We start from the raw sequence: 26,145 nt of genomic DNA on the forward strand, positions 1-26,145 counted from the left end.
TACACTGTTCTTCGGGAAAGGGGGTTTGGGGGGGGGGGGGTGGAATGAAGAGAATCTGTTATGATTGATTTAATCCTTTCTGAAATTAAATTGTTATTTGTAAAATTTCAAGTAATATATTTACATCATTGACTGGGAAGTAAATGTGTAAAGTGTTTTAATCTGTTTTAATGAAATTATTATTTTTAAAAATTACAAAAGTATCTTTCTTCATTTAAATCAGTGTTGTGATTATTATGAATTTGAAGTACATGTAGTACATAAATAATTTGTTCATACCAAGTAGCTCTCAGAAGACATGCCAGCAAAGCAGGTATCACTACCCGACTTAAAACTTAATGACTTGTTCAGGCTCTGAATAGCTGAGTTTCGCGGAACTTCGTTTTGTGTTTTCTTTCCGCGAGCCTTGTCGAGGTAATAGGAACAGTGACTTGGATAAAAGAATACATAAAACCAACAAATTTACTTTAGGTCGCAAACAATTTTACGCATGGAAAAAACTCCCTTGAAGATTTATAAAAAAAAATTTGTTTAAAGATATTTATATTAATTTATGAAAAATCGAACAGCTTGAAATGCTTCACATTTATAACTCAACACTTTTTCACTGAATTATTGTGTTACTCTTTTGTTCTAAGTCAATCAACCGCCTAGAGCGAGCTACGAAATGTTAAATGATGACGTCATGTGACGTAAGATTATACAGTGTTACTTAAAAAAATATTGCATAGGTGATATCCACCGTATATTGAGCTAAACATTTGATAAATGAATAAAAGTTCACCGTATTAAATTAACAAGCTTATCTTTTTAAAAGATTGGTGAGCTAGCGCTGTAGCCATCAAATATCCTAGAAGCAGATTTTTAAAACATTGGTTCAAATTTCTGAACTAATTAATTAACAATTAGAAGGAACAGTGGTGTATTGGAATTGTGCTGGAGTGGGGTCTGTATTTAGAATTGTGAATCTAGAGTGAGCTTCACATCGGCAATGGCATAGCTCATTGACTATGCCCTAACCATTATATATCTACTATTACTTCAATTTCGAAGTGAAAGTTTTCAGGAACCATTGTTAGTGTTTTGTAGCAATCGTATCTTCTTGGGCCTATCCGGCAAGCACGAAAAACATATATCTGAAGTTTGTTTTCCGAGCTTAAACTAGATAAAACTAGCTATATTTTATATTATTTAAAATAACTTTGCATTATAAGACCTCAGCTACTGTAACTTTTTGACATTTAAAATAAAACACAAAACTTCATGTAAAGATGATCAAACGAAATTAATATGGTACAGTTTATCTACAGTAGTAGATTATTCCCAGAATCCTACCATGGAGTAAGGCATACGAATTTCAGTGAAAAAAAACTACCGTAGTTGCTAGCGCCCAACGGTAGCAATTATTCACTGATGATGTTGCCTTCATTTATTGGCAGTTGCAATCGATACTCTCCTTTGAAATTAATCAAAACTTATAGCCAATGGGCCTTTATCTGGCCTTTCACTAAAGGGTAATAAATGCTCTTTATACTATAGCTAATAAAGAACATTTTTGAATGATCAAAGCCAGAAGACCCACTGAAGACTGATTCTGTATTTCTAAACGCCTCTTTAATTGTTTGAACCCGGAATGCAATCTATAATGCCTGTGCAAAATTGTTTGATTCTATCAATGTAAGATTCATGAGGTACCCAGTTCATCCGAACCAATCCATAATCTTTCAACGAATAACTCAGTCGAACAATATATAAATGAATATATATTTAATATATTAACGACAGTCCTTTCTTTTTAGTTGAAAAAATATGAATTAATAATTTACAGAAAGGAGGTGATAAACAAACCAATCAAGAGAACCCGATGCAGCTCGATGCGTTTCGATTTATCATCTAAAGAAATACTTCGTGAGACACATAATCTGAAGTTTGATAGAGAGAACAAATGATATATCGTTCTTAACTCCTAAGTATTAAAATACCAATCAATCACCCAACAGTATCTAGTGAAAAAAAGGGGAACAAAATGAAGTTTCGGAATATAATGGATATTCAGCGTATTTTAGTAGCATATGTTTGTCTATCAAATGCATTAGAAAGTACCAAAGAGTTCGGGAAGAAGTTACCACTAGTTCCTTTTATGGTACAAGACAATTTTGGAATGCAGATGTGCCTCAAAGAATGTGAAGCATTTTCTTTGTGTTCCTCTATTAACTTTCATCGTAAACGTTTTGTGTGTGAGTTGAACAGCCATACGAAGGATGAAAATATTTCTTTGATCAACGATCAAGATTATGTTTACCTCGAAATATCGCATCCGGTATGTAGTTCCTATTTCATTAAATTCATAATGTGATTAAAAACCGTTTCATTCGAGATAAGACATTCCCTTTTCTGCAACAGATAAATATATCTAACCTATTTTATGATGTCTCACGTCTATGCAATGTTTTTCAGTTACTATATCCCCCGCGGACGAAGGCGGGGGGGGGGGGGGGGGTATAGGAATCGCCTTGTCCGTCCGTCCGTCTGTGTCCGTTCGATATCTTTCGGATTGAGAAACATTGGAAGTTCTTAATTTACGCAAATATTGCTTATTAACTAAGGGTATGTCAGACCTTGACCCAAGGTCATTCGGGCAAGGTCAAGGTCACTGGCAGAATAACTACAAAATTTGTGTCCGGTCAAAATCTTTCTTTTGAAGAATGTTGAATGTTCTTACTTCACGCAAAGATTGCTTTTAACCCAAGCGGGTGTCATGACCGTGACCCAAAGTCATTTGGGTAGAGTCAAGGTCACTTTCAGAAAAGTGCAAAATTCATGTTCAGTCCATATTTTCTTATGGACTAATATTGGAAGTACTTTATTCACAAAACGATTGCTTGTAACCTAAGGGTGTGTCATGACCTTGACTCACGGTCAATTAAGGAAGTGCAAGATCATTGTTTAAAAATTTCTTAAATCCTGTCTGTGTTATATCTTGCATTAATGGTAAAAATTGGAAGCTCAAATTTGACACAAAGGTTGCTTGTCTAAGGCCACATAAAATTATTTTTTAGATTCTCATCCCCTGTTTCTCTGAAAATGGCATGCCCCATGTATTTTTTTTAAATGGTTGGGGAAAAACAACTCGGAAAAAAATAGGGTTCAGTATACCAATAATTCTAAATGTCCATTTTAAATGGCTGCTTGACATGTGAATTTTCGTTTGATTTGAGTCATGTTTGTTAACATAAGGATGCAAATGTCCTCATGCATTAACAGTTACATGTAACTTGAAATAAAATGGAATTTAAAGATTACATATTGGTTTGTGTACTCATATTAGCATTAACAGTTTTAAAAAATAGACCAATTGTTATTTATAGAAAGTGGACGGTGAAATAGAATCATCCAATATTTTCTATTATAGAAAAACACATGAGTTATGCATTTTTCTTAGCGGGGGGGGGGGGGGGGTATCAATTGTGAGCTTGATCACAGTACGTCTTGTGTAAAAGATAGATTTTAATCTCTTTGTAAATGCAATAAAAATGTTAAAAACACACAAACAAACAAAAACACACACAGAAATCAAAAGCGAAAAGTACGACAAGATGATACGATATCTAAATATAATGCATTTGGTTGTATTCTTTTTAGCGTGTTTTTTTTCGGAGTGGGGTTACCGCTTAATCAAGGACATCCTCAAATAGCAAAAATATTCGTATATTCATATGTACATTTTTAATGCCCTAAAAAATCCACACAAACCTGTTTAAAGTTCATTTCCTCTAAATACCGTCATTTTGCGACATTATATCATAAAAACTACATATTTGGTGTTTTTTTTTTACAAAAAAGATTAACTGATGCATGTTTAATGTGTCAGCATTTATATATACAATTGATGGAAATGTTAAATTTGATGTAATAAGATCAGTGAACAAGAGTTTTCAAGTAAAAGGGATGTTCATCAAACTGTGCACGTGTGTATTCCTGATTTAAAAATAGATTATCCATTTTTGAAAAGTGGAAAAGGGGGGGGGGGGGGGGTCATCGCTACAGAGCAGACACATAGCATGAGGGGGAGGGGGGGGGTGCCCCCCCCCCCCCCCACACAATTTTTCTCGCAGCTACTGATTATTTAAAATTTACATATAAAAAATTGAATTTCCATTGAGTTGGGCCCCCACTTTTTTGGGAGCATGTAAAAAATTGATATTAAAATAAGGAAATTAGGATTGAAATTGAAGTTATATAGTACGCCAGGCACATTAAGACTACATAAAACAATTGCTAGTCAAGTGTGTTAATTTGATAGATTTCTTCCAAAACATTCGATCCAAAGTGTGATATATGTAGTTCATTTGGCCACCTCCCCAGGAATCTGTCTTAATGGATGAGTTCATTCAAACCATCGGATCGAGATCTCAGCCGTTGCGTGAATAGTAAAGCAGGACTTCGCGCCAAAATGTCTCGTTTAAAGTTTCTGCGCGCCGATAAGTGGCCGAGCCCAAATTGTGATCACAGAAGAATACTCCAGGGCACACCATGTGTACATATCACAGGCACGTAGCATCGGGGTGGGGAATGGTAGCTGCTTCCCCCTATGTTTGCAGCAGGTACTTTTTCTAACTTTATATATAACAAAGGCACCGCAAAGCGGAGCATCCCCTCGCGACATGACTCGTTGTAGGGGGAAATGCATTAATTAGGAAAATACATGTATATTTATCAGATCAAAATTTATCAAATCAAAAAAAATATGATAGAAGTATTACTAAAAACCACTTTAAATTCATAATTTCTATTTTATCCTAATTCCCAAGCTTTGTGGTGTATAAATTGGGGGAGGGGGTTACATGTACGTGGTTGCACAGTTTTCCTATTCCTAGCAGAAATTCAAAAACATGTACACATATGCTTTTAAGTTAAATAATATAGATTCATTAAGTGGCATTCATTTTGATATAAACATACATTAACGATCCGTATACATGTATATTATGAAATGAAGCTGAAGATCTAGCGATCTGTAGTCTGCTCTGATGGACAATTCTAGTTGCTTGTGGTATGTCAACCCATAGTTGATAGGCAGTTATTATTGATATGAAACAATCTTCGCGTGATAAGTGTGCGATATCTGTCAAAGTATCCTCCGAATTTTGGACTAGTTCTATTGTAAGTAATACGGATACATTTGTCCGAAAGTCACCTGCTTGTTTCGATGTCAATCGGATGACTTTAATTTCTTGCCCGCTTCAACTTTTACCTGTGGCAATCTTCTAACCCTTCAATACTACAAAACGTTTGCTTTTTTTACCTTTACTAGATTAAAATCCCAAATATATCAAGTTGTTGATTTGAACCACAGTAGCGATTTTTTTAAAGTCGTACATAAAATTACCGGAAATGCCTATTGTCAAGTCGTACATAGAATTCATGTTTTTAACTTTGCTTTTTTACGATAATTAAAAAAAACATTAAATCAATTGACTTGGAAGTCGAAAGGGTTTGTCATTTTATCATGCGAAAAAAGTGCACAAAAGTTGAATGAATATTCATTGGAGGGTTTTCTGGGAATTTTGCTAAAAAGCTGACAATGGACACACACACACATGCACAGCAGCATACCTATATCCCCCTCGCAACAAGTTGCGCGGGGGATAATAAATGGAAATATCATGGATTTGCCCCTCTTCCCATTTTTCAGAGAATCTAACAAATGAAACCGAAAATAAGGATAAAATGTGATTCCAGTAAGAAATGTCCTCTTTTAAAGAAGTTCGTTCGGTTGCTTTTTGGTAACCATTTTTGGTAACTTTAAGTCTATAAATTCTGCTCCATATATTAATCCGAAAATCTATAATTTTTTAAAACTACCTTTCCTTTTTTAAATCTTAGAGCAACAGAACATGTGGAACTGGTGTGACCTGTAATCTACAATCCAAGTGTATCCGTACAACGTTCGATCAGTTTGTGTGTATGCCTGTCTGTGAGTATCGTATATTACAGATCTTTTTCAGCATATAGAATGCAAAAAGATTCTTTGAATTTTAAATTGATATATTTCTAAACTAAACACATGCACATAATTGCAAAGGAACATATCTAGATTTTGTTTGCAAATTTTGATAATACTGTCAGCTTTAATGTGGCTGACCAGAGTAATAATATATTTAATAAGCTTATTCATTATCTGTTTTATTTATTTCACATTTAAAAGTCCGATATAAGCTTTAAATAAATTGAGATTGTTTTTGTATTCATTTAGAGGTAAATTTAAAAATATATATGCAATTTTGCGATAATAAGGTCTTTAAGAGCTAAACAATTGCAAACGCATAATATTTTTCTTTCTAATAATTCATGATAAAGGGAGTCAAGGACATGTGATCATTGTTCGGATAAAAATGTTTTTATTACCATAATAGGCAAATAGACCTTACTGTTTACCCAAGTAATATAGACCACAATTGGACTTGTCAGGGATTCTCATGATTGCATTTTAAGCTTTATTTTGAAGTCTTACCTTAATCTGCGATTTCACTGTTTGTTCTTCCCGCTTTTATTATTTGATATCTGCAAACTTTAATTTAAAAAAATGATGTGTGGTTGAATACAAACATCATTATAAAATCACCCTCCCCCAAAACGAAAAATAAACAAAAAGCTATAATTTTTCATGGACAGTTCATATCTTTGACGTTAACCCTGACAAAGGGTAAAGGAATATCATAATTTTCCTGGACACCATGAAATTGCATATTTTTCCTCAATGGTGTTGAAGACGAGAAGAACTTACATTTTTTTGGGTAATTTTGTCCCCTCTACATTGCTTCTTATCAAAGAGATAATGAGACTTAAAATCGTAACGCTTCTCAGTTTTCAAAAATTAAGATTTAAATAATGCAAGAGGTTACCGGTCGCCGCATGGCGTCAGACGGATATACACGTTACCAGAAAGACGCAGGGAACATAATAAAATTTGTTATTAATCAATATACATGTAATTCATGTTTATGTTTATCATGATAATATCTAGGTCAAGTTCGATATTGGGTACGATATGCCTAAGATTAAGCTTAAGCTGGTTCTAACGACCCACGGGTATATTGTTTCCGTTCTCGGGTCATATCTCGCGGACTCAAGGAACAATGATGCTAGTATTCTCAACCATATCATACAAAGGATGTCGAGGAAATGACAAATTGGCTTAGAGAAAGAGACACCTTTATCGTGGATCGTGGTTTCCGAGACAGCTAAGATTTTTGCTGATAAAGGAATTAGGATGGAGATGCCATGTTTTTTAGCGAGAGGTTGTAAATAGCATAGCACGGAAGAATCTAACAGCTCCAGATTAGGTACTAAGGTATGAGAAAGCTTGATATTTCTAAAGGAATAGTTTTTATGAAATATGACTAATCATCTCGGATTTTTTTTCACCGAATACTTAGTATGGTCAAATACTTGCAGGCGCGCTGGGTGGTAGAATCAGCGAATGGCAGGTTGATAAGGTGGCGTTACCTTGATAGCACAGATACATTATGTTGGCGATTATGTTAGGATCATATCCGCAATATGTTACAAGTACAGCCCGCCCCTTAGCCCTGGACACACAGACGAGGATGTTGCCTTTGCAGCGAAGATGGTGTATTTATCTCGCCAACCGAACGAACTTCGGAATTGGATTGAAACCAAGGGAATCGACCGAACATTTACATGGACAAAATTTGACGCCTCAGGTGTGGCTCCATAGTTCCCTCAACTCTCTGAAGAAGAAATTCGTGAGATAACTCTTGGAATTTATCAGGTAAAAATGGCCAGGTGCAATACTAATGAACATATTAATGAAGACGGAAACTACGAGATTCATGTAAATGAAGATGTTGAAAATGTCAGTGCACGCATTCAGAGTCGCCACGTTTCTTCAAAAAAATACCACTGTTGGATTCAATACGGAGAAGGAGTGGCGCAGGCGTGGTATTGTAAATGCAAAGCAGGATATTGCGTGATAGGTTCCTGTCAGGCTGTGCCTATATTACCAGCGTGGTATGGTACTTCTCGTATGCAAGACATTAAGAGACGCCCGTGCTTGGCGTGCAGGACTGGGCCGTGGATTTGAAAGACGCCGCCCGTGTGATTGATGAAACAGACAGTGAAGACAGCGGAACGGAACAGTGATGTCCTTGTTCGTCAAAGTACATTACTCTACTTAGGGGTTCATGTTTGTAGTGTCCCTATGATTATTAAACAGTGATTACATATGTTTTATATGAATATGTATTAACTCTTAGAGTTCTCTCTCTTTCTCTCTATCTTTTTTTTCAGGTAAAAACTTGTTATATATTTTTCACCTTGTTTTATCAATTATTCAATATAATGTATTGAATCGATTATCAATATTCGAACATGATGGTTTTTTTTTGTATATTCTTATTAGTCCCCTACCGGTTTTCATCGGAGGGGACTATAGCTTTCCTCTGCGTCCGTCAGTCTGTCTGTTTGTCCGTCCGTCTGTCTATCCCACTTCAGTTTTCCACACTTTTTTCTTTATGCGTATGAGGAATAATATGAAATTTGCTGAACAGCTTCAAAATGTCAAAGATCAAGTTAACCCTTTTGTAGCGTCTGGTTGACATATTTTCGAGAAAATTAATTTTTTATATTCCAATTTGTTTAATGTTTGGGCTCATTATCGGGCTCGGTGTGTATCAAATAAACGAGGAAAGTATGTTGTCAGTAATAATATCGTGCATTTCTTGGACCATTCCTTTTAGTGTTTCTTACAAACAAATAAGTTCTTTAAAATAGTGTCAACCATTGTGTTGTAAATTTAATCGACAGAGTTTTATGTATTATTACAATCTGGTTCGTTATCGGGTTGGTCTGTTGAGACGGTAAGAAATGATTTTCTGCATAACAGTGCATTGTTTTCACAAATTTCTACAAACCGGTAGGGGACGTGTTTTGCTTATGCAATACTCTCAGAATGCCTGTTTATTATCTTTCTTTGCTCACTCGGTTGAAATTTCACGTAGATATGGTTAAACAGATACATGTATTTGTTTTAAACTTCTTTTAACCAAAAGTAATTAAAACATTTTATTTATGATTATTTGTGTGTTATTAAAATGGACTTGTACATTGCGTTAGCATTTTCAAACATAATGTTTTCTTCACGTAATGAAAAGAAATGCCAAATTGATAACACCATTTTTGTTGACTATTTATATTAAATTTATAGCTTGAAGCATCGATTGTTTTCTTGAAGTTTAATGTATATGTATTTCGTATAGCATTTTAAGTTTACGACAAGATTTGTTTATCAAAAGGAAAAACAATCAACAACAATTCAACCTGCTTTTTCCATCGCTTGTAAATAAAACAAAAATCAGAAAAATTACAAAGAGGTATAGTGCACTTTATATACGATTTGGCCTCAAATATAGCATTTTGCAAACATTAGACATTTTCAATATTACACAATATTTAGTTTAAATATATTTAAAGAGACGCAAATTACACAATCACTATGCTCTAGGAGTCTTAATCATTAAAATATTCAGGTTTTGTTGGGGATAAATATATATATATATATATATATATATATATATATATATATATATATATATATATATATATATATATATAGGAAAGTAGTATACTATTAAAGTACACGTTTACATTAAATTAGTTTTGGTTTAAAACGGTCTTCATACTGAAAATTAGACAAATAAATGAATTAGTGTATTTTTTAATACAATCATGTATATAGCCATATATAATGAAAATGCATCTCCTTAAAACGTTAGATGTATGGTCTAGTGGTAACGCGGATGTCTTTTTTATTTTGTGGTCGCTGGATCGAATCCACTAAGAAATATTTTTTCTCACTTAACTTGAAACATAAACAGAATAGAGAGGTTAAGTTACATGTATCTATTCTTCTGTTTTTTAGCTCACCTGAGCTGAAAGCTCCTGTGACCGTGGTTTTACGTTGGTTCAAATTTCGTTTATGCTTTTTAACTTGGGGTGAAATATCGCCTGTATTTTCGAATTTTTACGTATCGAATCAAATAAAGACTTCAGTAAATCAGACAGTTAATTGTTATATGCCCAAAATGAGCAAAATCTGATGCACTAACAACATATTACTGTAAACGTGGAAATTTTGACGATGTGTTAATTTTGACTATGTTGGCGATTTTTATTTTCTCGTCAAAATTTCCACTCGCCAAACTTCACATCATATATATAGCATATTAATACCAGAAATTTTTAATCGGCATTATCCCTTTAGGACTAGATCAAAGTTAATGATTCATTTATGTAAATAGCTATAAAAACATGTAATTAGCATTTTAAAAAACCCATAAAATCTAAACAAGCATGTTTTAAATGCAATTATCACTCAATCGTCACAACATTCTATAATAAATTTGCGTGCGTAATTATCATGCCGTGTTTGACCTACTTTGTTACCTCAGACAATATCGTATAGTGAATAAAAACAGAATACAAAGAACAATGTTATTCCATCAAATCTTTACAGACTTTTTTTTCAATCAAAGTTAAATTTTATTAATACCATCGCTTGTAAAAGAGTTCGCAAGAAAGATAACTCTAACCCTGGCATTATAAGAAATCAAAGATAGATAACTCCTACTCTTATTCAAAAATTCGTCAAAATTAAAACTCGCCAATTGTCTCTTACTAAAAAATCGTCAAATTTTGAACTCGTCAATATAACCACGTTTACAGTATATTATAAATACTATACATTCTATTGGTAATTCGGAACGATCTCTACGTAATGATTTATTATAATGCACCGTGTTTTGTTAAGATGCTGTGCATTTTCAGTTTAAACAGGGATTGTTTTTGCTGCTAGAAATACATAGGTAATATATATATTATGAGAAAAAAATTGTGCTCTTTCTTTGTTTAAGTGCATATTTCTTCTGTTTTTATTGTTTACAGTTTTCCTGTTTTCCCTACAAACCATATTCAGCTGTGTCAAGTTTCGAATTATAAGCAAGATACAGAGCTTTGCTCACAGAACTGAGGCCATGCTTTTGTTTATTCTGAATGGGAAATAGCAAGTTTTAAAATCTTAAGTTGAATGTAATTAACTTTTGTGAACATAAAATTGATTCAAACCAAGAAGAATTGTGAGTTCTGTATCTTGCTTATAATTCGACGTTTGACGCTGACATTTTAATTTATCACTAGAAATGTCTCACTAAACGTTAAATATTTGTACAGAAAAATTAAAAGGATGATATGCTGTAACAACTTTTTGGGGACCCTCCCTTTACGATGAATCTACGCCAATTCTGTTGGTTTTTCAGACACAATTAAATAAAAACGACCTCTTTTAAACAGTTTAAAAAATTACTGTTACGGGGATATATGTATTATCGCTGTTCTTAAGGGAAAATTACAGCGGACAATCATCTTGAATTGTAGCCATTTGTTAATGTTGATTTTGAATAAAGATAAAAATAAAGGGTGGCCCTTAGTAAAAAAGAGCGATAAGCCTGTCAATACATTGCAGTCTGAGGCTCATTGAGGGGGAGGGGGGGAGGAATGGGGGCTAGACCTTAACAGAAATCTTGACAAGCAAAAAAAGAAAGATTTTGAGTATAGCTATGTCTATCTTGGCCCCAAAAAAGGGAGGAGGGGGACCCCCTAGTTTCGACGCCTATGCATTTATTATAAATGTACATGTAATAGCTTTTTAACATATCACATTATAACATTTTACATTCAAGTGTATTCATCGATCAAGTGAGTAAGGTTATAAAACGTCGCATGAGTTCACGCCTGGTAAACAAAAATCTTTTATATGCGTAAGACCAATCAAATGTTTGAATGTTCTTAATTTGAGCGCCTTGAGATACAAATTTTCTTCTTTCACAATAACTAGCTAGTACAATGTATTTGAAGATGAATATGTACCTATATATATATGCATATTCTCATCTATAATTTGATCTTTTTTTAAAGTGAGGGGGGCAGAACTAAAATAAAGGGAAGTTGAGTTAACCTACCAATAACTTAGTTTTATTTCTGGCATAAGATCTTATTTTTGATAAAAGTTGTATTTCATGATCATAAGGGTACAATGTCAAAGATTAAGTGTAGGAAAATTAGTGTAAAATTTGGATACAGTTTATTTTATGGGATTCTTTTATTGTTTTTTTACCGAGGGGCCATATGGCACAATATTACTTATTATACCCCTCGCAAACAAAGTTTGGGGGGGGGGGGGGTATATAGGAATCACCTTGTCCGTCTGTCCGTCTGTCTGTCCGTCCGTCTGCGCAGCATTGTTAAGGCGTCCCGATGCTAAAATACGGCTGGAAAACGATATTATTTGAATCATGGCAAAAATAATTTTACCGGGAGTATTTCTTTAAATCTATGTTACATTTATTGACATCGATGTTAAACATTATATTTGATGCATTTTTGTGACGTCACATGTACTTCGTAATCACGTGACAGGCGAATCCTAATATTGCAAATGATCTAGTTAAAACGCATCGGCGCAGGTGATTAATGACATTAAACCATACATATTTTTAAGAAAAATCCTTTGTTAAGTCATAAACTTTGAAGTTCTTGCTTGGGAAAGAAATAAATATTTCGTTTATAGAAGATATTGTTGAAGCATTCCACAAAATCATCAAAATAATGCAAATTTTTACTAATCAAAAGCGATTTACAAAGAATTGGGGTAAATCCGTAGGTTTCCGCAGCACGATTCACATTGGTACTTATATTCTCTACCAATTTTACGTAAAATATTCTAAAATTGTGTTGATCTTTCACCTGCGCCAAGCTGGTTTTACATGCATTAAAATTTCTTCATTCAGTTGTTTACACGTAGCAGGGAGAGTTTCCAAACCACTAGTTTATAAATAGTCTTTTACTTAAAACGAAGCTTTAAAACTGCCGATTATTTGATACTGGTTTTTTATATGAATGAATTCTGTACGTCTAGAATTAACTGCAGCATCTATATAAAGGAAACATGCGGTATTATACTGGTTTGATATAATTCACTTTTAACGTTAAGATACATTCCCTGAGAACTATCGACAGGAATGCAGATCGTGACGTCAAAGTTAATTATGACGTCATATCGTATGAAGTGCAGACAAGTGACTTTCTACATATCGCATCGGGAAGCCTTAACATGCCCGCGTGTCTGTGCCATCGTGTCCGTTCATATCTTTCTCAGGAGAAACATTGGAAGTTCTTACTTCACACAAAGATTGCTTATGACCTGAGGGTGTGTCATGACCTTGACCCAAGGTCATTTGGGCAAGGTCAAGGTCACTGGCAGAAAAAATGCAAAATTCGTGATTGTCCATATCTTCCTAATGGAGAAGCATTAAATGTTCTTACTTCACACAAAAATTGCTTGTGACCTAAGGCTATGTCATGACCTTTACCCAGGGTCATTTGGGAAAGGTCAAGGTCACTGGCAGAAAAAATGCAAAATTCGTGTCCGGTCCATATCTTTCTTATGGGGAAACATTGGAAGTTTTTACTTCACACAAAGATTGCTTATGACCTAAGGCTGTGTCATGACCTTGACCCAAGGTCAATTGAGGAAGTTCAAGGTCATTGTTTCAAGAATGCTAAATTCTGTCTGTGTCATGTCTTGTATTAATGGAAGTATTGGAAGCTTAAATTTGACACAAAGCTAGCCTGTCTCATGCCACATAAAACTTTTTTTAGACTCTCATCCCCGTCTCTCTGAAAATGGCCTGCCCCAATGAATTTTTTTTTAGGAAAAAAAAAATTGTGGAAAATTTTTTGTGGAAAAAATCCGGCTCAGTATACCATTAATTCAAAATGTTAAAATATAAAATTTTTCTTAGCGGGGGGTATCAATTGTGAGCTTGCTCACAGTACCTCTAGTTAGGTTTGTTGCTGACTGTTTACAGATATTTGTGTAAAAATTTCTGTAAACAGTCAGTAGCAAACCTAATACATGTTTTGTTTTGTCGAGGACCTAAAGTTTGATATGTAAACAAACAAAAAATACTATATACTAATTCAATTCATAGGCTTAGTCTCTAAATTTGTATCTTTCTTGTCAGTCCTCTGTGCAAACCTGAATACCATTGTATATAGGATCGTTTAATTACGTCACAGGCAAAGGGAGGTCACTTTAAATACGTTAGGGCTTAAAAATTAAAGGTATGGTTGAACGATTGTGTAAAAAATCAGCTCAAATAACGTTACGTCCGCCATGTTGCCGTATAAATTTTGACGCCCGCCGTGTAAAGAAATTTATAAGGCAATCAAGTGACGCGATTCATCCAATGACGTCGAGACATTATAGTCCGAGGAAAAATAATATCCTTTGTACACCCATATAAATCCATTGTTGCTCAGGTGAGCGATGTGGCCCAATGTGTCTCTTGTTCTCAATTATCTTGTTTAATTCAGTCTGAGTATGAACATACCCAATATAAACAGACCTCTTCATTAACACTATACATGTACTCTATTTACACTTAGATCCATTGCATTTTGCTTGAACTTATCACAGTTCAGAATATACACAGATTTTCCCGAATTTAAGACAAATTAGTTGTTACAGACACCATTATAGAATCAGTACAGTGTGTCCAGGTTTCGAAAATCATATTGCGACAGCTAAGTACCTGAGGCTATTTTTAGTAACTGGTACTTTCCGTCCAAACACAGGTGTAGGCGTAATAATGGAAAAAGGCATTATACCTCTTTAAAAAATGCACAAAAATTAATTTAAAATTTGCCTAATCATTTTTTTTAAATCTTATTTTCTTAGTAAAACTCACCCCGACCCAGATGCAAAGGGACCGGCGAAATAACGCGGTATTTTAATGTAACGTTAAACCTTGTTTATACACAACTATTGCTATGCTTATAGTCATACATACAATATACCAAGCCATCCTTTAAGAGAGAACATTTAATATTAAAAAAAAAATAACCGGATTAAACAACTTTAATAAAAATCGGCAGTTTCTTTCGTAAAAATGCATGACGTCGCGTTGAAATCCTTGTAAGATTTTGACGTCTTGTTAAAAACGGGACAGTTTTCTTATATACCAGTGTATTTGATAAATTCAAGGCTTTTAAAATTGTCATGTGCTGTACATATTTGAAACGCGGCAAATTTAGGTCAATAACGTCCCTTGTTATTTAGGGAATGTGGAATCTTTTTACATCATGATTTTTCTTATTTAGCAGCTAGTCCTCATATGTTGGTGTCATGTAACTGTTGTGGTGATGTGCTTTTGGAGGTAAAATCATCATTGAAACCAAAATGTGATTCATGCCCTTTATTTTGTTTATACACACCAGATTTTCTTTTATCTACTGATGGTGAAATAGACATTAAAAAAAAATCACTGCTATGTTTGTCAAGTTTAAGCATTACAGATAACCATTACAAAGCGCAGGTGGTGTGATTTTTTTGTGTATTCCTGTAATGGTAATTTTTTGAAAAGGAGTCAATTTTGAGGAAAAATACTTTGCAGATGTTCAAATTAATTTGATTGATTTCTTTTAAACAATCATTGCACCAAAAGTTTGTGAAAAACTAAATATACCTGTTATTTCATGCCAAGTAAAAATGTTGAATGAATGTGAACCAAAACCAATGGATGTTGAAAGTAATGGAAGTGGTTATTTCTGTTTGATTTGTAAACGGCAGATTCAAGAACAAGAAAATGTAAAATCATTTTCACAGCGCAGCATTTGTTGTGATATATATGATAAATGATATCACTTTAAATGTGTAAGCATGTCAAAGTCAGCTTTGAATACTATTTCTTGGTTTTGTTAAACTTGTAAATCATGTAATGTTTAAACTGCATACCAGTTTGTCAACAGATACACTAGATTTAAAAATTTCTTATGATGTAATCCAAGTTGAATACTGTTTCTGTAGTGGAATATAGATTTATAATTAAACTTTCCATGAAAATGATTTTGAAATATAATTTTTATTTATGTCAAATTTGAACATGTGTAGATTAATAGTCCTCAACATATATCAATAACAGGTACGTAACAACCATATGTGCCCAACAAGTACATTACTAAATTTTACATTTATTTGAAATTACAGGTACTCACCTAATATCTAGGCAGTGGTGGGTATAAATTGCTATTGCCAGCAATTATTTCAATTGTATCATCTAAGTGATGTAATAGGGTGTTTGGCATTTCATTCTTGATGATATGAAACTGTTGCAAACGGCGTATTGCTTGCTTTACGTATATACGACTATTTGCAATAACTTTAGTTTTTGACACGTCAGAAGCAGACGTTTGAAAAACCCCTCGCTACCTGGAGGAATCAAAAGCTCTGCCCTTAACAGGGTGAGCTCTTCTTTTATAGGGAACCATCAGCCATAACCTATCATATTATGTTTAGAAAGCCAGAATTATAAACTTATCACTAGCATGACCAGTCCAGGCCTCAGATACAAAGTTGATCAGTCCAGCTTGAGTGATACTGATTAAGATTTTTGTAGTATTATGGTGCTTGTAATCACTCCAGATTTTGGCAGCTACCTGAAAATTGTTTGGCGTTTCAATAAAAAATTCAGTACAGTCAACTTATAGTTATATGTCGTACATTTCGATAAGTATTATTTTGGAAAGAAGGTTGCAAATTTTAAAAATTTCTACCTATCTGGGTGGGTTGAATACTAGTGTGCTAAGCACTAAGCTTAGGAGTTCTATCCAAGTTGTAAATACACTGGATACATGTGTTGCTGACCAACCAAACCTGTCTGCAATATCCTCATTGAGATAGACTAATGTTAATTTCATAAGACACATTACCAGAGTTTTTTAAACAAAAACAAATTCACTGGTCAAGTGGTGCAGTGATCTAGTGAAATTCACTGGTCCCTACAAATATTTACTGGTCCATCAGCATATTCGAGACACTAAGATAAAAAACAACACAATTCAAAAAGTAAGAAATGTTTTAATGCCAGTTACAATACAGTAGAGAATAGTTTTAACTACATGTCTCTTTCAACCATTGTAAGGGGACAAAAACTTGAAATTCTCCATCAAAGTGCTAAGATGATCTTTTTTTGCATCAGATATACATTCAAGAAATCCAGTTGCTGCGTTCTGGTTATTGAATTATTTGGTTTATTTTACTTAAATTTTAGTGTGAAGTTATCACACAATTCCAATGAACATGACCGTGAATGACGATCATCATGATCATCATCGAAACCAAGCATTGTTGAAACCAAACACAAAATTTATGAATGGATTAATTTATTATTTGTTTAGGCTAGAAAAAGTAGGATTTACGTGATTTTTTCAAGTTGTAGAAGTTTTTTAAGACATTTTCTTGTACAATCATAGAATTCTTGCTTTTATGTCGTCGATTTGCTCTTCGGAATCCAATTTGTTTATATCGTTATGTCCGGGTGACCTTAGACCGGGGTCGCTTGTAACACGCTTAAGAAAAGTGCTGACAGGAGTATTGGAATCTCATACAATATCATACAATTCTATTCGTCATATCATACCATAGCATAGCAAAAACCATCATTTTAACTCGGTTTTTAATGTTTTTATTTATAAAAAATAAAAATGTTCATTTGTGGTAAAATTTTGGCTTCTTACAATTTTACATTGAAATGTGTTGAACTCTGTGTATGGGGGCGTTTTGTACAAATCTTATAGCATACCATACCATATCATTAAGTCCTTCATTTCAATTTCTCATAGCATATCATACACATCTCCTAGCAAAGCATACACATACCACAGCATATCCTTAAAATCGCATACCATATCATAGCAGAAAATTGTAAAGTTGACTGTAATAGATCACATAAGATTGGCTTTACTTCATGATTTTTTAAGTACGTGTCACATCGATTTATTTTGGACGACATTATTGATCCTATCAACCAAAGTGAAATGCCATTGCATATATGCATCTGAGTATTCTAAGCTTTTCCACTTGTTGTAGTCTGTAGTGACCCTGTTCCAGAAATACCAAATGGATACATCGCTCAAAAGACGTTCTCCCCACCATCAGTAACATACGGGTGTGACTTTGGATACATCGGAGTAGGAAACAACACTTCAAGCTGTGTGCCCGGCAAGATTTGGAGTACCCCAGGCTATTACTGTGCACCCAGTAATTTTTTATCATTCTTTTTATAAAAATTAATTTTTTCACAGTGGCTACAATGATTTGATTTTTGAAAGTTTAATTGTTAATCGTTCATAGTCTAAGTAACAATTCTGAATTCTAGGTTTTGAAATGTATATCACGTACCAATTGACATTGAAAATTATTTTTTTTGGCGAGGTTTTACAGTTTACTCTGAAGAATTATCAAGGCTATCGAATCATGTTGATTTACGCTCTGCAAAGTTGATGGCAATTGTTTTTGAATAACTTCTTTGGTACATCAAATCAAACATATATACTGAACAAAAAAAATAGAAAGGTATAGCATAAATAATTTTTTTGTCAATTTATTTAAGGTAGTACGAAACACCCCTGAAATTATTTATTTGATATATTTTCTGAAATACACAAAATAAAGACTTAATATGATGTAAAAATTAATTTCAGTCCATTATCTAAAGAAAAAATATTAATCATACCCATCAATTACTCAAAGCCAAATAAATTAAGGATACAACGTATTTCGATAATTTTAGAACACACATTTGAATGTTGTTTGAATGATTTTTGTGCAATTTAGCCTTATATTATTTTAAAATGCGTAACTTGTGTTTTTTTGTCAAAGTAAAGACCTGAAATTTGGACACAACCACCACCAGTGTTTACGCTTTATGTCAACCAAATTTCAAGGTCATATAAACAGGTCAAATATGATGACGTCATCTAAAATTTTTATCAATTTATACCTCCGTCAAACATTCTTGAACCTTAATTTTTCTAAAACCAATGGTTAAATTTTCTTTATTTTGATAAATTTTAATTCCAGGGTCATGCCAATCATACTGTTAAATTTTATTCAAATTGAATCATAAATTTTCTTTCTAGATACCATTAAGTGCTGTAAATTTTCGTCTTAAAAGAGTATTCACAAGAACTAGTTTTACATTATATTGAATGAGAAATTACCAGTTAGAATTTGTTTCAGTATTTTTAAGTAACAAAAAGTTCTCCTGTTTATATAGCAGCACGAATATTTGTCATATCTTGAAAAAATAACTTAATGGCATCGAAAATTATAACAATGACTATTTCATTTTACACTCCACTGAAAGGAGATTCCATTGGTATGTTTGGGGAGATGTGGGCAAAAATTGTGAGGTCAGATTCTTTTTCACATTTTACGTATTAAAAGATTTCATCCCAAAGAAAAAATATAAAAATTTCAGAGAAATTGAATTATAGGAAACATTTAGATTGTCTGTTTTGTACTACCTTAAAATCAAAGGATCAAAACAGTGTTTGTTTATGATAACAAGACACCAATGCTTGACAATATTCTTTTGTAAAAAGTCACTTTAAGAAACACTCGGGCTTAGGACACTTTTTTGATCTACCTTGGGGTCAGAATCGAATTTCACAAGTCAGTACCGTGTATGGCCACCATCTGCATTAAATACTGCGACACACTTTCTTCGCAAAGAGGATACATCTCGTTGAGTTACATGCCCCGGGATATTATTTTATTTCTTCTCTAGTGCTGTTGCAAGTTGTAAGAGATTATGAGGCTGGGGTTTGCGCATCCTTACTCTCCAACCTAACTCGTCTTAAACGTGTTCCATTAGCGAGAGATCCGGAAATTCCGAGGGCCAGTCTAGCATGTCAACATTGTTCTGGTTTAGGAATTCTCTTGTTGCTCGAGCCGTGTAAGCTGTTGCGTTGTCCTGTTGGAATGTTAGGCCAGGGCCATTGGTGCGCAGATATTGCAATACAAGGGGGTAGAGAATTTCATCTCTATATCTTTGGGATTTTAAAATACTGTTTACTACAACAAGTCGCGTTCGGTTTCCACCACAAATTCCTCCGCAACCCATTACACTACCACCACCAAATCTGTCTACTTCTGTCAAACAGCAACCAGCAAAACGCTCTCCACGTCTCCTCCACACACGAGTTCTTCCATCGGCAAATGTCACACTAAATCGAGACTCGTCACTAAAGAAAACTCTGGACCAGTTTTGCACCCGAAGCGCAAATGGTGCCGCGCCCAGTTCCATCGGGAGGTCTTCTGTCTGCTCTGTTCCTTTGTACGGTCTACGGGCTTTCAAACCGCAACGCGTCAGTCTGTTTCGTACCGTCTGAGAGTTAATCCTCCTTCCTAAAGCATTTTAAGCTCAATCTACCGCCGTTAAAAATCTGTTTCTCAGATGAAGCAACCGGATTTGACGGTCCTCCCTAGGGGTGGTTACTCTAGGTCTTCCACTGCGGGGCCGGTCATCGGTAGATCCAGTGGTCTGGAAACGTCTCCAAAGAAGGCTGATCGTCTTCTGATACCTTCCGATTGAGGCTGCTACAGCGTTCTGGGACATGCCAGCTTGGAGCATCCCTACGCAGCGTTCATGGTTTTCTTCAGACAATCGGGGCATTTCAAAAGTCGGATTCATGAACTATTTTTTTTTTATTTTCTTTTTTGCCAGACAGCAAAACGTTTCTTTGCAAAGAAATTTGCGGAAACACGTGGTCAGACTGTGTGTAGCACAGGCTTATACTCACCGTCAGTTTAAGGGCGGTACGGTTGAATAATCAGGATTTTTTCATCACAATAGATGTAGTTTAACTCTGCTACATAGGACATATATTGTTAATAATTTTATTTGAACGAAAGTAAAAAAAAAATCGTACACTTTCATATAACCTTTCTTTCTTTGTTTAGTATATAAATACAAAATGTTGATAACATTGATCTATGTGTTTAACAATTTATTTGAAAAACAAGATATAAATATTTGGTATGAATATTCAAGCTAATTTATTATAAACAACTTAATAACTTTTTTTATGTTGTACAGGTGTGTGCATAATTTCTTTTTTAATTTAAACTTGATAAGTAAAAAATGATTTTAGGGAAGCAGACTTTATTAGTTTATCAGTTTTTGATATGATCCTGATTTTTAATAATTTTGTTCAATTCAGTTTGTGGATACGGAGGAGTACACAGCTATGGAGGAAAAATGTATTGTGTTGTTCCTCAGGAACGCTCTTGGATAAATGCAAAGGTTTGTTTTGTATATTTTTGACAAAAATTAATGCGTTGTATTTGTTTTTCCCACTTAAAGTGACCTGTCTATTTCTTTACAAATGCAGGTAAATTAGTGTAACGCAGAGAAGCGATATGTTGTTTATTTGCTCTAGGGTTTAAATGTTCGAACAACTCCGGATGTTAAGTTTGAAAAGTGTTTTTGTTTTGAATAACAAAATAATACAACCAGTAAATATACACATTTTTATGATCATCAAAGTTTTCATAATTGAGAAGTGTAAAATATTAATCATCTTTATCATGAAAATTTTGCACAAAAGTTTTTGGAAAAAAAAGAAATCACTGGGTCGCATGCTGACTGACGTTTTTCATACTTATAATTAGACAATTTTCAGCCACCTAATTGTATTCGGGTTTTTCCGTTTGCCCCCGATTACGACAGAGAGCATACGGCGGGTGGGACCGGTCAGAAGAGAATGCTAACTCCTTCATGGCACCCAATTCTAGCTTTACTTTTTTTAGAAGTCCGTGTTTGTTCGGCTCCTGTTTTGTATTTTTGCTTTGGACTTCTGATTTTGAACACTGTTCGTTATCATCAAGAATTTATTAGATACGCTATAATTGGAAACTTGTACCATAACAATAATATTTATTTGGAAATGAATCAAATCTAGACCTTATACAAAATCCAAAAATATAGTTCTTTCTTCAAACTTGTTAATTATTTTACAACAGTTTAAAAAAATTCAACAAAACAATAATACCATAGGAACTTAATCTTTTGATTAATGTAGTAGCGTCTTTCCATTTCTACATCAGGAAATAATGACCTCCAAACAACCGTTTTACTTTATATGATGGGAAATGTATTGATAAGCTTAACAGCTTTACTATTTTGGAAAAGTTTAACATTACTACGTTTCTAAATGGCACATGCTATCGATTCAATGCTGATACCGATTTAATTATTCATTTAAAACAGGAAGAAATATTGTTACAGGCACTTAGCATTGTAGGAAATAGGCACAGCAAGCATTTACCTTATATTATCAGTTTAAAAAAATGAATTATCAAGGAATTACCCCTCCCTCATTTTAGTTTGACCATAAAAAAATTGGAGTGAAAATGTAACGTGCAAGGGGGTCACTGCCTATGTTCCCCAGCGGGCCCGTACCCGAGATAGAATCGGATAGCTCTGATTGCTGCCAATAATTATAAGTGCAGGCTTTAATCACCGCTCCTGCACATATATAGGGACTCAGCGTTACGCAGGAAGGGATGACCGCACACCTACGCAACTCAACAGGTAACATCGTTAGCACAAGCAGGAATGACTGCACACTTGCGCCAACAACGCAACCTAACGCAAGTAGGGAGAGCTGCACATTTGCGCTAGAAAGGCCAGAACACCAGCAGGGATGACCACAGACTAGTGCTCCGCCGCATCCACCACCAATACAAGCAAAGATGTCCACATACTTGTATTTATGCGATACAGAGCATGAATGGCCACACACTCTCTATTGTATGTTAGATAACACGAAGATTAGATAGAGCAGGGTTGTCCTCACACTCAATCTAGCCGTACCTGTTCAAGTTTGACCCCATACAGTTGTTCTTCCGAAACGCAATAGACACTGTCCCTATATATGTGCCGGCCTAGAATAATTTGTTGTATCTTAAAAAGGGAAATCAAACATAAACAAACTAATCCAATCTAATCTGAAACTACTTATGCAAAACACCTTATTTACATACATTATTTATAATAATGTATAAAAAAAAATCTTCACAACAATTGGTTAACATTGGAAACATTAATTAAAATATCAAAATTAAATAAATCAAAGGGGAAAAACTCTTGCTAAAGAAATCCATTGTTAAGCTGCCCGCTTCAAAATAAGAAAATTAACAGTGAATCTTAGGTTTTAGGTACACTAGCACCCCCCCCCCCCCCAACCACCCGGATAAGAAATTTCATGATTTTTGGGAAGTTGCGATTTTACTTTCATAACGATGTTCCGTGCCTATTTTATTTAGTTTTCTATTAGACGCTGAAATTATATCATAATTTTTTTCTTCTGTGTGACTTATCCTATTAAATTAATGCTATTTTATTTGTTTGTTTGTTTTCTGATTTTAAAGGACTATTGTTATCAAATCAACGCACAACTGATGGAAATAGAAAGTGCTGAAGAGCAAAACTGGATAGCTTCCAAAGGTATTCTCTGCATCTTTCATCAATTTCTTACATTTAAAAACTTTATTTGTTAAAAGAGATTATAAATTGTTTTAAAATCGTCAGGGCTTACTTAACCATTTAACGGCCGGCGTTTTGACAGTTTTTGCATGAATTTAGCAAACAATATAAAAATGAAATTCGTGACATTTTCTGAAAGATTTTACATAAGGTAACCCATATATAATTTCACAATTTAATAAAAAAAAAACTTTTACCTTATATTACTTTTTTAAAAAACCACTTGGTTAGTTTTATTAGGTCACCTGAGTTTACTAAGGTGACCTATTGCTATCTGTTTCCGTCCGTCGTCGTGCGTTAACAATTTTACATTTTAACTTCTTCTTCAAAACTACAAGGCTAAATGTTACCATTTTTAGTATCTCTATGGTAAGAGAAATCTAAAGTGTAAAATTCGTGGCTCTACCACCCCCGGGGCACTACAAGTGGGGCCAATTATGCAAAAAAAGCCAAAATTTTCAAAACTATGCTACGGTGACCGTTAAGGCCTATTTGCCTCTTTTACGAAGGAGTTATCTGACGAAAGAGATGTACTTCATGAGAGTTGTTTTTGACTTTTCAATTGATAGTTATATTTTACTCTACTTGTATTTGTTAATCACAAGAACAAATGTGGCAGCCCTGACTGTGCTGCGCACCTTATCTCAATGAAAAAAGAAAGAAAAAAAGTTGATATTAAAAAATTAAAATGTCTGTATTGAATCAGTTCCAGGGATTGGAAGTTTTTGGATTGGTCTGACAGAGCAAGAAACAGAAGGCATGTGGCGCTGGTCTCATTCGCAAAGTGCTCCTCAAAATCCACAATGGCTTGACGGTCGGCCGGATGGGGGAACTGCTGAAAACTGTGCGATGTTGCATTCCGGCAGATGGGATGACTTTTCGTGTCATGACACTATGTACTTTATTTGTGAAAAGTAATTTGTGACACTGCTTTAACAAATATGAATAGTGTGCATGTACTTGATTCATTATTCTGATACGTTGCACCATTAGCCCGAATTCCGATTTATGTTGTATTGGGTATGCTGACACTTTCCGGAATATTGTGTACCGTTTTTGGACAGTTCCGTGTTTTAAGTTCACTTTTGCGTTCAGCTTGCGTAAGCTTGATGACTTTCGAATAAGGTCCCCCTATTAATTTTCAATTGCAACTTGATTATGTGGCCCCAAGGGGTAAGTTTAGGATACTATTGTGTTTATGTATGCTCTACTTAAAATTAGAAATGTTTCAGTGAAATTGTCCAATGTGTACTATATTTTGTAATCATGGTGAAGAGGAAATTCGAATGAGCGTCAAAATGTCAACAAATCTCAATCTAATACCATAGCGGAAATTTATTCATCTATTTTGTTATGAGCATATTGTGATTTTTTTTTTTTATTTGTTTTTTTTTTTTTTTTAAAGTTTTTTACCCTCTAATATCTGGACAATATTAAAGAACAACTAAACTGTGTATTGTGAGTGTGTGGATTCATAGAGAACTCTGGTTTTACATGTTGCAAATTGTCCAACTCAATCATATTTATCGTAAATAATCCGAATGTTTATGATGGAAAAAAATTAGCACAGTCTCACCATGCTCACAGCAACTGTGTATACACAGGATGTTGACAATATAAACATAAACACAGAACTGGCATTGATAATAAATTTCCAGATAAGTATATATTACCAAAATATAATATGCAGTGTTTTTTCATATAAGATGACACAGTTATTAACCCCCGCTTTTTGATTTGTAAAAACAAAATTTATACCTCGCATATTTAATGCGTAAAATGTATGTTTACCACAAAGAGAGAACACATAATACAAAAGTGCAATGAAAAACAAAAAGATGAACACATTTACTTAGCGGATATGTAATTTTTTTTCTGCAATGATCGCTACCTTCATATCCCGTATGAATCACCAAAGAAAGCATTTTATTGTTTAATTGAGGACAGATATACCACATATTGGTCCTTGAATCGACACAATTAGTTATTTACACGTAATTTGCTCTTCTTGTTTGGCACAACATGGTGGTCAGTTGATACTTGACAAAGGGGTTTGGTATTTACCTTAACAATTTGTTGATAAAATTTGAGAAATTTTTTTTAACAAGTACCTGTACTCAGTTATTAAGGTATTATGATTTTTATACTGTAATGCTGATTTAATCAGAGTTAAGGCTTTTGTTGCTCAGATTAGCAATGTGGCCCATTGGTCTTTTGTTTTACGATTACTTAAAAGATACCAGATTCCAAACTTGCACATGAGTGTGAGTGTTAATTATCAAGTCCTTCAAATACTTGTTTTTCTGCATGTCAAATGTTTTCGTTGTTCTTAAAAATAAAAAGTTGGTCGCTGTGTTGGTTTTCTCCTATGTCTTTTTTTCTTTTCTTTGTTTTTTTTGTTTGTTTTTTTTTTTCACTTACCTAAAGATCATTTATTTGGACAAAACTAAATGTAATTCGAAATATAGAAATTGCAGTATGAACTTAAATCCATGGTATAATTGCAAAAACCCACAACGTTTAAAACATTCTGTGTTCACACATGTAACTATGGAGGGAAATCGGATTACGGTCAGCAAACTTGTCATCTGGAATGCGGTATCAAAATCGGTCTTTATTTAGGTGATTGGATCATCAATGTAAGGTTGTAGGAAAACAGGCATTCGGGAACCAT

General features: G+C 34.1%; 1 protein-coding gene across 1 annotated transcript; it reads left to right on the forward strand.

Annotated features, from left to right (window-relative positions):
• The first annotated feature begins 1,241 nt into the window (after window positions 1–1,241).
• Window positions 1,242–25,815, forward strand: LOC136274947 (uncharacterized). Its single transcript, XM_066083018.1, has 6 exons — window positions 1,242–2,320; window positions 5,887–5,977; window positions 18,008–18,178; window positions 21,145–21,227; window positions 23,357–23,432; window positions 24,178–25,815. The coding sequence occupies exons 1-6, from the start codon at window positions 2,027–2,029 to the stop codon at window positions 24,387–24,389; spliced, it is 927 nt and encodes a 308-aa protein (XP_065939090.1). The 5' UTR covers window positions 1,242–2,026; the 3' UTR covers window positions 24,390–25,815.
• The last annotated feature ends 330 nt before the right edge of the window (window positions 25,816–26,145 follow it).

Source organism: Magallana gigas, chromosome 1, assembly GCF_963853765.1.
Source record: "Magallana gigas chromosome 1, xbMagGiga1.1, whole genome shotgun sequence".
In the NCBI taxonomy this organism is placed as follows: Eukaryota; Metazoa; Mollusca; class Bivalvia; order Ostreida; family Ostreidae; genus Magallana; species Magallana gigas.

Excerpts from the sequence above, each read along its gene's own strand:
- LOC136274947 (XM_066083018.1), top strand. The coding sequence starts at position 2,027 with ATGAAGTTTCGGAATATAATGGATATTCAGCGTATTTTAGTAGCATAT. Across the intron at positions 2,321-5,886 it reads ACCTCGAAATATCGCATCCG|AGCAACAGAACATGTGGAAC; the intron begins GTATGTAGTTCC and ends TTTAAATCTTAG. Across the intron at positions 18,179-21,144 it reads AGGCTATTACTGTGCACCCA|TTTGTGGATACGGAGGAGTA; the intron begins GTAATTTTTTAT and ends TGTTCAATTCAG.